Source organism: Vespa velutina, chromosome 1, assembly GCF_912470025.1.
Source record: "Vespa velutina chromosome 1, iVesVel2.1, whole genome shotgun sequence".
NCBI classification, from domain to species: domain Eukaryota; kingdom Metazoa; phylum Arthropoda; class Insecta; order Hymenoptera; family Vespidae; genus Vespa; species Vespa velutina.
Genome location: NC_062188.1, coordinates 18214334 through 18226833, shown reverse-complemented (window position 1 = coordinate 18226833; position 12500 = coordinate 18214334). Strand labels below are relative to the sequence as shown.

Below are 12500 nucleotides of genomic sequence, written 5' to 3'. Positions count from 1 at the left end.
AAAATAAACGCATTTTTTTCAATATACGTTCTGTTATCTAACTTCCAAGGCTGAAACTTATGTTAGATACGAATTATTAGAAAAATGTATTTTGCATTTTTATGTTCGCGTTGCTCACATATATATATGTATATATATACATATGTATATATATATATATATATATATATATATATATATATATATATATATATATAGGTGAACAAACAAACAAACAAACAAACAAACAAAATATATATATATATATATATATACGTAGATATATTTTGTTTATTTGTTTAATTCTCTGATTAGCTTAATCGGTGATCTTTATTGTCACATACATCAGATTGCCTACCGTTGTTGATACATTGCAATAGATTAGAAAAATATATGTATATATGTATGTATGTACATACGTTTTATATATCTCGATATTTAAACTTTGTTATCTAAAACGACGATCGAGCTATAACGAATTTTCTATTGGATCGAATAATTTATTTATTCGTTTATTTATTTATTTTTTTTTTTTTTTCAAGAGGAACTCGTTATCCCATTTTTGTTTTTTTTTCTTTTTCAAAAATCATCGATATATGATAATCCTTTAGTTGATTGAAATTTTATAGGATTATTTTCTTTTTTTCTTTTTTTTTCTCTTCGACGTTCGACGAATTCGTTTTAGAAAAAAAAAGAAAAAAAAAAAAAATTGAATCTTTAATCGTTCGAAGTATTGAACAAAAGAAACGGTAGGCACTCCGATAAAGATTGATGACATTTAATGATACTCGATTCTGATGATTCACCATAAAATACAGAGTTACCACTAGTAGGTAAAAACGATAAAAATTATCATTAAAAGATCATTAATCTTTTTGTATCTATTTTTTTCTTTCTTTCCTTTCTTTTTTTTTTTTTTGTTTCTTTTAATCCATAAAGCCATCGGCGACTCGTCCATTCGCCGTTTGTCTTTTTCTATATTGATTCTAATACTATTATCCTAGTTCTATAACTTAGAAATTAATATTTAATAGGAATGCTGTGAGAAGAAATATCGTTGACAGCAAAGACAATGAGAATAGATCACTAAATACAAAATAATGATTTTCAATCGATCTTCTCTCAATCACAACCAAAATTTTCGTTTAATGATTGTTAAATATTTTAATATGATATTTTTATGTATATAATGTGTATATTATAAATTTCAAAAAATAAACTAAATTTTATGCTAGGAATGAATAAAAAATAATTGTAATATATATATATATATATATATATATATATATATATATATATATATCTTGAATTATACGTAATATTTAAAACATAAATAAATGATAAATAAATCTAAGAAAAAAAAAGTATATATATATATAACATATATAAAAGTATATATATGTTGTATATAGGGTAGGGCAATAACTTTGATTACCTTGAATATCTCATTTTTTTTTTGGAGATATGGAGAAACTTTATTACAAAAATCATACAGTACGAAAGAGACCATAATATACTGGTAATATACTTTTTGCAGATGGATACGTGAAAGACATATGAGGGTCAATCGTGTATTTTTAAATGAAATCATACGTTTTTGATCGCATTAATCGATGCAGCTCGACATTGTTTATAAAAATAAAAAAAAAAGTATTAATCAATGTATTGTTGAAAAATTATTAACTTAAGAGATATTTTAATTTAAATATTGCTACGAAACCATATGATCGGACAAAAATATAGTAAGATTATTATAATAATAAGTAAATAATAATAGTAAGTAAATTACGAAAGAAAAGGTCTTTCAAATTTTCGTCCTTTCAATATTTTAAATAAACAAAATCAAATTTACAATGTTTAATTGTAATAAAAATTGAATTGATATTTAATATAGTTATGTCTTTTTATTACGAAATAAAGAAAGAAAGAGAGAAAAGTGAAAAAACAATAAAAATCAATTAAAAAAATTATTAACAAAATCGATTTTATTATATCGATATTATTGCAATATTTAAATAAATAAAGAATAAATTATGCTTTAAAACGATGTATTTTTCATATCTCTACGACTTTTCGTTCCGAAGATATTGGCTTCGAAAGATTTTCATTCATAATTCGTATACTACACCTGTTCGTAGTAATAGTATAGTAGTAGTAACTTGTCCAGCTGATCCGCGTAAATTCTTAGAATTTATATAGGTCAGTGTGCCATCTGGTTAATATGAATGAAATTATATAAGCTAAATGGATCAACGTAACTATCTTCTATTTACATAGGAATATCTTCGGAACTAAAACTCGTAGAGACTTGAATCAAATATCATTTTAAAGGGCATAATTTACACTATTTGTTCAAAACGTATTGTTAATAATTAATTAACAATTTGTTATAAACAATTTTTCTAAACAAATTCTTACGAACTTGATCTCTCTAAATTAGCAAAAAAAAACAAAGAAAATAATTCGGACTAAGATTGATATATAAAGTTACATAAATTAATAAATAATTAATAAACAAAATTATTTCTTTATCAAATAAACAAATGTGATCTACATTATCAATCGCCACGTCATTCAATTACATGGCAATATCTCCAAAATTAAATATCATAGAGATCAGAAAAAAATACAAAGTTAAAAAAAGTACAAAGTAAGAGCAAAGTAAGCGCTGAGTAAGCGCTTATAAATCATAATCATAAACCATTAAATTATAATCATAAATCATTACTCAGCTCTAAACTAATAATTTTTCAACATATATGGGTTATACAATTTTTTTTTTTTATATAGAATGTTGAGCTGCTTCGATCAATGCAATCAGAAACATACAATTCTATTAAAAAAAAAAAAAAAAAAGAAAAAAACACACCTAACCTTCATATGTCCTTCACGCGTCCACTTATTACAAAAGTATTACTACTATATTGTCGCTATCTCTGTATCATATAACTTTTGTTTGATTTTAGAAAAAAAACAAAGATATTCAAGATAATTAAAGTAATTACTCCACTCGATATATATATGTGTGTGTGTGTGTGTGTGTGTGTATGTGTGTATATATATGTATATACACATATATATCAAAGAATATTAATGGGCTAAAATAAAAATCGAGTTGTCGATTTAAAATAAAAATAAAATAAAGTAAAGTAATTATAATTATAATAAAAATATTAATAATAATAATAATAATAATAATAATAATAATAATAATAATAATAATAATAATAATGATTATGAAGGACGATTCGCCGAGGACTTTTTATCTTAGAAGAATAAATCGAAGATAGAAATTAAAGTAAATAAATTTTTTTAGCAAGTCTACGCCATTGGGTTAGGTGTTTGTAAATTAAAAAAAAAAAAAAGAAAAAAAAAGAATAAAGATAAAAATAAAAAATACTTGGTCCTAGAACGGCTCGATTTAGGGATATGTAATATCGTCGAGAAACGCGTTTTTTTCGATCTAAAAGTGATCTAACAAAAGTTCGCGATCCTAATCGATGAGAAACGCTCGTTTTTATTTCTTTCTTTTTTTTTTTTCTTTTTTTTTTTCAGTGAACAAAGAAAAACTCCTTCTCCAATGAAATTCTTTCGATAAAATCACAAATTACAAGATTACAAGAACAACGGGAAGCATTCAACGAGCAAAGCTTTCGTACATACACACACACACACACACACACACGCGCATTTATATATATATATATATATATGTATATATATATATATATATGTACATAAAAACATGAATTTATTTTACGAGGAAAGCTCAAACACGACAGACCGAAAGCTTCGTGAGAGAAAGGAGCTTTCTTTGAAAAGAAACGTCGCAAAAACATTCGTAGATTTTTCGATTAATTAATAATTATTTAAAATAGTGATTTTTCAAGGAAGAAATATATGAGCATTTGAAACAAATAAATATATGATACATATACACTTGACGCGTAAATTTCCCTTTTTTTTTTTTTTTTTTTTGTTCTTTTTTTATATATATATATGTATAAACCTACGGTATACTTCGTAGTTCAAAATTTGTTTTCATTATTCTTATTCTTTTTCCGTTTCTTTCTTTTTTTTCGAAGCACCTTTCATAATCAAAGAATATATATAAATATAGAAATATTTGATTAAAATGATATTTGTAATAATATCGAAGAGCATAATTATTTCGTTAAAATTATTGCTTGAGAATTAAAAAAAATAGATATATATATATATATATATATATATATATATAAAATAGATTAAAAATTATAATCTGGTATTAAGATGCTGCAAATTGTCGACTTATACATATAACTTCGTAATATTTATGTACATGAATTTGCAAAAAAAAAAAAAAAGGAAATCGTACGAATAATTTTTGCGAGTAATCGATCGTATCCCAAGGGAATCGATCGAATTAAAAAAAAAAAAATTATTACCCTAATTAATCCCTCATAGGATTTCTCTTAGGAACAGGGAAAGAATAATTTAAAAAAAAAAAAAAGAGAGAGAGAGAAGAGAGAAGAAGAAGAAGAAGAAGAAAGTATTATATGGACGAAAAAAAAAAAGAAAATATGAAATAATAGAAGGAAAGAAAATATTTCTATAATAAAATAATATTACAAATAAATTTCATTAAAATACTGGAGATAATTGTCGGGGAGATAAAATCGTCCGATTATACAGCGAGCGCGGGAGATACATATTTTATGTAACATTTCTTTTATATGGATATATATATATATATATATATATATATATATACAAGCGGTAAATGAATTAATTAATCCATCAACCAATTAATTAATTAATTAATTAAGTAATTAATTAAATAATCAATCAATCAATCAATCATTCACAAGGAATAACTCGCGTTTCAACATCGATGGCAGTAAAATTACAATATTTATCATAAAACTATGATGCAACATTGACACGCGCCGGGCACCGCGTGTCAACGCGGTAACAAGCGTTCGCCGAATTGAATTTGCCACTATTCTTTCGTTTTTTTGTTTCCTTTTTCTGTTTTTCTTTTCTCTGTTCTGTTCTTTTTTTGTTTTCTTCTTTTTTTTTTTTGTTTCGACGACTACAAACAGACGTCGTCATTATATTTAGCATATTATTATATTTAGTGGTAAATTCAAATCGACGAAAAGACGCAAGTCATTTTAGTCGTGACTCGTCGTAAACATCGTCATATATATCGTCAAAATCGATCGGGAACGTTTTCCTTTGTTTGTTTGTTTGTTTGTTTGTTTGTTTGTTTATTTGTTTTTAGGCCAACACTTTTTTTCTCTTCGCACGTTGACATTTGTTGATTTTTGTCGAACGAAGAAGAAGAAGAAGAAGAAAAAGAAGAAAAACGTTCGTTGGTATTTCGCGAGGAAAATATTAACGAAATTCTTCTTACGGATGCTGAGAGAAAAAGAAAGAGAGAGAAAGAGAGAAAGACAGAAAAAGAGAGAGAGAGAGAGAAACAGAGAAAAAAAGAAAAAGAAGATACAATGAGGACGACGAAGATACAATGAGGAAGATCAGAATTTTGGGATTTGATTGACAGTATCCTACTTCAATATGGCTGCCTCTTGTCCTAGGACACTCTTAATCCCTAATCCCTTTTCTTGTCTACTTCTTTCCGTCTATCTTCGTTCTACCTTTTTCTTCTTCTTCTTCTTCTTCTTCTTCTTCTTCTTCTTCGTCTTCTTTTTCTTCTTCCTTCTTTCCTCTTTCTTTTTCTAACGCAAGCGAGGCAATTAGACCTGAGCTGGTTTAGACTTCCCGACGACCACCATTATCTTCTGCAGGAACTTTGTGGTACCTACTGCAATTTAACAAAAAAAAGAAAAAATAAAAATCCAAGAAATTAAAATTAACAAATTCATTTCCCATTATCATTTTACAATATCCAATAATTATCATTACATGTTATTTGGATTATAATCGTTAGAATTATAGTTAGTTAGAATAGACGTTAGAGTATGTACTTTGTTATAATAATGATCGATTAACCTTGACTATAGGGGTGGGGGGTACGTGGGGTGACGAGTAGAGGATAGGAAATTTAGCGTTAATAATGATAATAATATATAATCATTAATCGGTAATATATATATATATCACAAAGTGCGAGAAGGTAGAAGAAGAAGAAGTGCTCCTGAAAGTCTATCATGTTGTCGTGTTTCAATATGATAGTCTCGAAGGCATGCAAACTTAAAGTTTTAATATACCACATCCCTAAATGAATAGTGTCACAATTTTAACTTTTTACGGGCCACGAGATGTTAACAAATCTTTTTTTTTTCTTTTTTTTTTTTTTTTTTTCCTCGAGAAGTGAAAGCTCACCATCGTAATAAATCAATTAGGCAAAATATATATAATATTTCTTTTTTCTTTTTCATTTCAATCGTTCGTACAAATGATGTATGTTAGGTTAATAATGTTTTACTTGAATTGTTAGTTTTTTTTTTTTTTTTCTTTTTTTGTTTCTTCGTTTCTTTTTCAATTGCGACAATATTCTTTTACTGATGTTATACGATTCTGCGAATTAAGGCGAAGCATGTGAAATGAAAACTTGTATTGCTCTGTATTAATTCAAATTCTAATGAATTATTTGACATTACTTGAGCTTTTTTCTCTCTCTCTCTCTCTCTCTCTCTCTCTCTCTATTCTATAAAATAAACATTACTATGCTATTTATACGATACGACAAAAACGATTAAAATAAAATATACCAGGTTATATGTATTTACGCGATAATATTTTCTATATGAAATTGTGCAGATGTATTCAATCGATAATTTCATTTATATTTTTGCTAATACAGAAAAATATTAAACAATAAAATAATATGATGCTAATGATTCAAGAAACAAACAAATACACACACACACATATTTTTTGAGAGATTCTGATTTTTTTTTCCTTTCCTTTTCTTTTTTTAACTATTCCTCGACAACTTTTATACCCATATATATACTTTATTCTTTTTTATATCTTTGAAAATTGCGAAACGTGCAATTTTATATACGATAGAAAATAAAAAAATGATAAGCTGTAATGAATGATAAAGCAGGCTAAAACATGCGTGACATATGAGAAAATAAAATATTTATGTTATAGTGTGTTCTAAACCTTATTAGTCTTTGGCCCGACGACTACCATCAGCTTCTGCAAAGTTTTGGTAACGGCGCCTGTGGGAATAAATTGGTTAAATGGAAATGAAAAAAAAAAAGTAAATAAATAAATAAACGAAAAGAAAAAATTTATATGTATATATATATATATATACTCTCGTCGTTTTTAAGATCATTAATAATAATATTTAATCTAATAATATATCTAAGAAATATTATTTTATTGTATCGAGATCATACTATGTGTTCATATATTTTATACATATATATATTTATATATATATATATATATATATATATATATATTGCTCGTAAAAAATATATGTAATTGTTTAAGATATTAAATAATTTATAATAAACAAATGTATGTTATGAATTTATAATTATACAGTTTAATATTAAAATTATTTATATTGCATAAATAATTTACTATTTCTTTGTAAATATTATTATTTACTAATATATTATATATAATTTTAATATATAATAAATTATATCTAAAATTGTTTTATAAATTTTATTTAATAATAATTTGATCTCGATACTATAAAATTTAATTTTTTTAATACTATTTAAAATCAATTATTATTTTAACTTACCAACACCCTTGACGAAAAATTTAGGTTTGTTTTTCCATGCAATAAATGCAAAATATACCGGTACCGATGATGATATCATTAAACAACCATAACCTTATAGAATAAAGAAAATATTTTTCAATGTACATGAATTAATATTAATTCGATTAATTACTATAATATTTATTACCTGTTTCCAAAGGTGTAATATACATGGGAACTACCGTGACGAAGAGTGTGGCGATGATGTAAACGATTGGAAAAGCGAGATTTACTTTAATTGGCCTTGGTAAATTTGGTTGAGCCCATCTTAGCCAAGGAAGGCATAAAACAGAGACGCCAATGCTTAACTATAAAACAAAATTATTCATTTTTAATTAGAAAAAAGAAAAAAAATATCCTTGTGTTTAATCAAATAGAAAAGCAAAAGAAAAAATTAAAAATCGTAAAAATTTTATTCGAAATAAAATTAGACATAGGAAAATATTGAAGGATTAAAATTTGACATAGAGAAGATAAAGGAAGAATTACAAGAGATCTAATTAATTGTTTAATAGATTGATCAAGAATAAATTGAAAAATTCGAATTAATTACGCCAATGCATCGGATCGTAGATTTTACAATGAGCATCAAACTAACTGGGTACGAGCCAATTAAGAAATTATCAATCGTCCACTGCAATTGTTAATAATAATTGATGTGACGAACAGGTGTTTAGATTATTGTTCGCGTGACGTCACATCATGCAACAGGATATTATTAAGATGCAATTATCCATTGTAAATTGAGAAATCACAACCTAAATAACATTGAGATCAAGTACATAAACAGAAATGCAAGAAATGTAATTTATTGATCGATCGAGCGCGCAAAAAATTACAAAAAAAAAAAAAAAAAATCATTAAAAAATATATTTATATCGATCGATCGATCCTATTATTAAGAAAATAAGAGAAGCAATAAAAAGAAATACATATCGGTTATATATCGACTATATATCGATTCTATTCAATGTCAATTACACATTGACTCGTAGATGGTTGGGAAAAAAGAAAAGGAAAAAAGAAAAAGAAGAAAAAAAAATAGAGAGAGAGAGAGAGAGAGAGAGAGAGAGAGAGACGTAGAGAGAGAGAGAGAACAAAAATATTGGTAAGACGAAATCTAAGGGCAAAGTTACATCAGAAACTTTATTACATATTACGTACCCAAGTGGCAAAGCCGACGTAGTTGATCAGTGCAAAGATGTCGGATGAGCATAAGTAAAGCATCGACAGGAGAGCCTGGAATAAATGAAGAAGAAAACAATTCAATTATCTTAACAATTCCATTTTACCAGGATGTTATCGATTACTCCGCACGTTTTCATTGTAGAAACAAAATCGACAAAATCGTTTTACGAAAGTAATCGAAACATAGAAAGTGCTTTTATAAATTGATGATTCCTTTTCTTTTCTTTTTTTTTTTTTTTCTTTTCTTTCCTTTTCGAAAGAAAATGTATTTCTGTGAGTGAAGTTCGTCGTCAGCGTAAACAATTTGATTTAATTTCTTTAAACACAAAAATGCTTGAAACGTTCTCATTTTATTCGACAATACTCTCTTAAGACCTTTTCTGTTTCTCTTTTTTTCTGTTTTTCTTTTTTTTTCTTTTTTCTTTTTTCTTTTTTTTTTTTGTTTTCTTTCCTTTATTTTATCCTTTTGTCCTTTCAAATAAATACGTTTCTAATCAAACGTACCATACAAATAACAGCTGGCGTAGGTGTCAATCTCGAGGTTTGGATCATCGTAAGTATTTCCGGCATTTGTCCCTCGCATGCACCAGCATAAAAAAGTCGAGAAGACGTCAATAGAATTCCATTTACTGCGCCAAATGTTGACAAAGCTACGAACACTGGTATTATCCATGCCATTATTCCGAACAGATGATTGGCAAATGTCTGAAATAAATACGAATTAAATATAAATCAATTAATAATTATTTTTTAACAGAAAGATCATCAAAATTTCGTTGTTATCAATAATATCATTCGCAATTTTGTCATCTTTATCGAAAATATTATCACGAAAATTTCACTGTTATCAAAAAAAGAAAAAAAAAAAAAAAGAAAATTATTGCGCTTACATCAGACACCAAAGGTTACAAATTATTAGAAGGAAATTTTTACAACGAAATTATTAGAATCTCAATAATATTAACACTTACAACAGCAACGGCACCGCTACCTAAAACTTCAACGGGGCTCAAGGTCGTATAAAAAGCCATGTTGGTTAATACATAGACGATCGTAACCAAGGTACAAGAGATCGCAATGGCTTTCGGTAAATTTCTATAACACGAACAAAAAAAAAAAAAAACAAAAAAATAAAGAAAGAAAGAAAACAATCCAATTGTTAATAAGATCGACCAAGAATAAGATTGTATGATCGTTCAAGCACCCCAAGAAATAAGTTAATCGTTGTGACAAAACCTTCTTGGGATCTGCCGTTTATCGATCGTTTAAAAGCGTTTGCACTTGAAAAGCTTACGTCATCATCCTCGAGCAAGAGCAACGTCTTGTATCGAGGACAATAAAAGACATGACTTTTGCGAGACTATAGTCATTTTTTTAATTACTACATATACCATCGATAATAGAAATAGTCAATGGCAATTAACATTGATCGTTGATTACTGATTTATTAACAATGTGAACACGATAAATCTCTCATGATATATAATTATAAACAAATAGAAAAGACGCATTAACGTAGACGTTAGAAATAAAATCGAGAAAATCGGTCATCTAATCGGATATATACCAATGACAATTAATCTCTAACGATTTATTTACATATGCATGATTATTTCTTACCTGATAGGATCTTTCAATTCCTCGATGATAAAGTTCAAATAGTTCCAACCGTTGTAAGCAAATAATCCTGAATAAAAACTCAATGCTATCGATGTAATCTCCGTTTTGGTATTCTCGAACGTGAAATATTCCGTGTGTCCTATAGAATTTTATTTTTAGTTCTTTTTTTGGTTCTTTCTTCTTTTTTTTTTTTTTTTTTTGTTTTTAAAAAAGTAACAATTAGATAGGTTACAAAATAATATTACTTGTTTTTTATTATTCGAATACGTCTCAATCAAAACTAATCACGTATATAATCTCTAGTCATTTTTGTAAAATTATATCAAATCTATCAAATATGCATTTTTTACCAAAAATATTGATATTCGTCTAAATTCTTATAAATTTTCGTTTACGCAGAAATATAAATTAAATTTAATTAAATTTAAACGTTTGAGAAATATTATTGATCGTTAAACGTCCCGTGCAAGAGTCATTGTTCTAATAATCAATTATTTAGAAATGAATGAAAGATATTGAAATATTCGCGAATAGATTTAAATATTCGTCGTCGTGAATTCTCGCGTGCCTTCGTTTCCGCCTCGTTTCAGAGAGCAATTCGCTTCGTTGAATAGTCCAATTTAAGCAATACTCTTTTTACGCGTATAACGTGCACGACACAACGGTAAAACGTCGTCGAATCGGCTGTGCCCGTATTTAACCCACCTTTTTGATTGGACAAATTATCTCGTCCGACAAGTGGACAATACTGAAAAGATGTACGAACAAGATCTTTTTCATATTTTATAGCTCTCATCGTTTCTTATCATTATATTTTAAATATTTCTAAATATACTATATACTATATACTATTTGTTTTGTCATTTTAAAAAATAATTTCTATGCAAAAAAAAAAAAAAAAGAAAAGAAAAAAAAAGAAAAGAAAAATTTCCTCACTTATCCATAATGTTACAAGAAAAATAATAAGTTATCTCTTGATCTTGAACAATTTTTAAAACAACGCTCATGCATTATCTTACAAAATACATATTTATCTGACACATTAAATAATAATTATCTGAAAAACTTTCAAAGTAGTTGAAATAAAATTTATAATTTTTCAATAGTAAATAAATCGATGACTTTTTATTCCTTAATGATTCTGAAATGAACGAAATAATTCTTTCCTTTCAAAAAAAAAAAAAAAAAAGAAAACAAAAAGGAAAAAAAAAGAAAAAAAAATATAATATAAATAAAAGAAAAGAAAAAAAAAAATATATAACTGGATCATTCACGAACATCGAATCGTATTAAAAATTCACTTACGATGATTCGTAAGATTTATTCAGAGTGTTACTAATAATGATACGTAAGAAAAATGATTAGAAATTTTTTTGTTTATCCTGTAACGAATTACACACTTGATTACGTTCGTTCGAATGACTGAGCTAAAATTTTTTTTCTCTCTACATTTGCTACACACACACACACACACACACACACACACACACACACACACACACACACACACACACACATATATATATATATATATGCTCTATAGACAAAAGATAAAGAATATTGAGCACGCGAGTATACACCTGTGTGATTTATATGATCGATTCAAAAATATTTCGTTCGAAGGTCACGAACCTGTTGAAAATGTGAAAGGAACTCTAAGGAGAAAGCATTATTGTTCTATCATCTGATACAATATATCTCTTCTCTTATTTTACGGCGATATTATAAAAAGATGTAGTATTATTAATAAGTAACGAGAGAATTAAAAAATATTGCAAAAAAGAAAAAAAATGAAAAAGATATAAAAAAAAAAAATCATAAAGACAAAAAAGAAGAAAAGGAAACAAGAAAAAATTATGTTTTACATTGTACAACGGCAATCTTGTTGTTGCTGAATCGAATATTTCTCTTATCGTTCATTGTTACATTCTCTCGTTAAAAACGTATTCGCTTCTGTATTTGTGTATATATA

At 26.6% G+C, this 12500-nt stretch overlaps 1 protein-coding gene across 2 annotated transcripts in view; it reads right to left on the bottom strand.

Annotated features, from left to right (window-relative positions):
• Positions 1 to 3325: 3325 nt before the first annotated feature.
• Positions 3326 to 12500, bottom strand: part of LOC124948048 (large neutral amino acids transporter small subunit 1) — a 28486-nt gene continuing 19311 nt past the window's right edge. For both annotated transcript variants that reach the window (XM_047491116.1, XM_047491105.1), the window contains exons 5-12: positions 10529 to 10667; positions 9880 to 10003; positions 9413 to 9613; positions 8885 to 8959; positions 7869 to 8028; positions 7700 to 7792; positions 7099 to 7157; positions 3326 to 5788 (exon numbers count right to left, since the gene is read on the bottom strand). In XM_047491116.1, coding sequence (XP_047347072.1) covers positions 5786 to 5788; positions 7099 to 7157; positions 7700 to 7792; positions 7869 to 8028; positions 8885 to 8959; positions 9413 to 9613; positions 9880 to 10003; positions 10529 to 10667 — 854 coding nt within the window. In that variant the 3' untranslated portion in view covers positions 3326 to 5785. The remainder of the gene's footprint in view (positions 5789 to 7098; positions 7158 to 7699; positions 7793 to 7868; positions 8029 to 8884; positions 8960 to 9412; positions 9614 to 9879; positions 10004 to 10528; positions 10668 to 12500) is intronic.